The 1260-nt window shown below is 42.2% G+C and overlaps 1 protein-coding gene across 1 annotated transcript in view; it reads left to right on the forward strand.

The window, feature by feature from the left end:
- The window catches only part of LOC145219417 (uncharacterized), a 1699-nt gene extending 1677 nt beyond the window's left edge, over positions 1-22 (forward strand). Inside the window, exon 3 of the mRNA XM_080086783.1 lies at positions 7-22. Coding sequence (XP_079942909.1) covers positions 7-22 — 16 coding nt within the window. The remainder of the gene's footprint in view (positions 1-6) is intronic.
- Positions 23-1260: the final 1238 nt, after the last annotated feature.

Consider the following 1260-nt stretch of genomic DNA (forward strand, 5'->3'; position numbering starts at 1 on the left):
GAAAAGCTTGGTGAGGAAATAAAAAACTCGGTCTATTTCCTGTTCGATCTGTGAGAAGAACCTCAGGGGGTTCGTATATTAAGACGGGAAAGTACCCGACCAAAAACGGGAAATTACCCAAAATAATTAACGGTAAAATACCCGACCAAAAACGGGAAAGTAACCAAAATAATCAATGGGAAAGTACCCGACCGAAAACGGGAAAGTACCCAAAATAATCAATGGGAAAGTACCCGACCGAAAACGGGAAAGTGCCCAAAATAATCAATGGGAAAGTACCCGACCGAAAACGGGAAAGTACCCAAAATTATCAACGGGAAAATACCCGACCGAAAACGGGAAAGTACCCAAAATAATCAACGGGAAAATTCCCGACCAAATACGGGAAAGTACCCAAAATAATAAACGGGAAAATACCCTACTGAAAACGGGAAAGTACCCGGCGAAAGAACGGGAAAGTACCCAAAATAATCAATGGGAAAGTACCCGACCAAAAACGGGAAATTACCCAAAATGATCAACGGGAAAATAACCGACCAAAAACGGAAAAGTACCCGAAATAATAAACGGGAAAGTCCCTTACTGAAAACGTGAAAGTACCCTACCGAAAACGTTTTTTAGGTGAAAAGCTTGGTGAGGAAATAAGAAACTCGGTCTATTTTCCTGTTCGATCTGTGAGAAGAACCTCAGGGGGTTCGTACATTAAGACGGGAAAGTACCCGACCAAAAACGGAAAATTACCCAAAATAATTAACGGTAAAATACCCGACCAAAAACGGAGAAGTACCCTAAATAATCAAGGGGAAAATACCCGACCAAAAACGGGAAAGTACCCAAAATAATCAACGGGAAAATACCCTGCTGAAGACGTGAAAGTACCCGACCGAAAACGGGAAAGTACCCAAAATAATCAACGGGAAAGTACCCGACCGAAAACGGGAAAGTACCCAAAATAATCAATGGGAAAGTACCCGACCGAAAACGGGAAAGTGCTCAAAATAATCAATGGGAAAGTACCCGACCGAAAACGGGAAAGTACCCAAAATTATCAACGGGAAAATACCCGACCGAAAACGGGAAAGTACCCAAAATAATCAACGGGAAAATACCCTATTGAAAACGGGAAAGTACCCGACCAAAAAACGGGAAGTACCCAAAATAATCAAGGGGAAAATACCCGACCGAAAACGGGAAAGTGCCCAAAATAATCAAGGGGAAAATACCCGACCAAAAACGGGAAAGTACACAAACTGATCAACG

The sequence above is a fragment of the Phallusia mammillata genome, chromosome 3 (genome assembly GCF_965637545.1).
Source record: "Phallusia mammillata chromosome 3, kaPhaMamm4.hap1.1, whole genome shotgun sequence".
NCBI classification, from domain to species: domain Eukaryota; kingdom Metazoa; phylum Chordata; class Ascidiacea; order Phlebobranchia; family Ascidiidae; genus Phallusia; species Phallusia mammillata.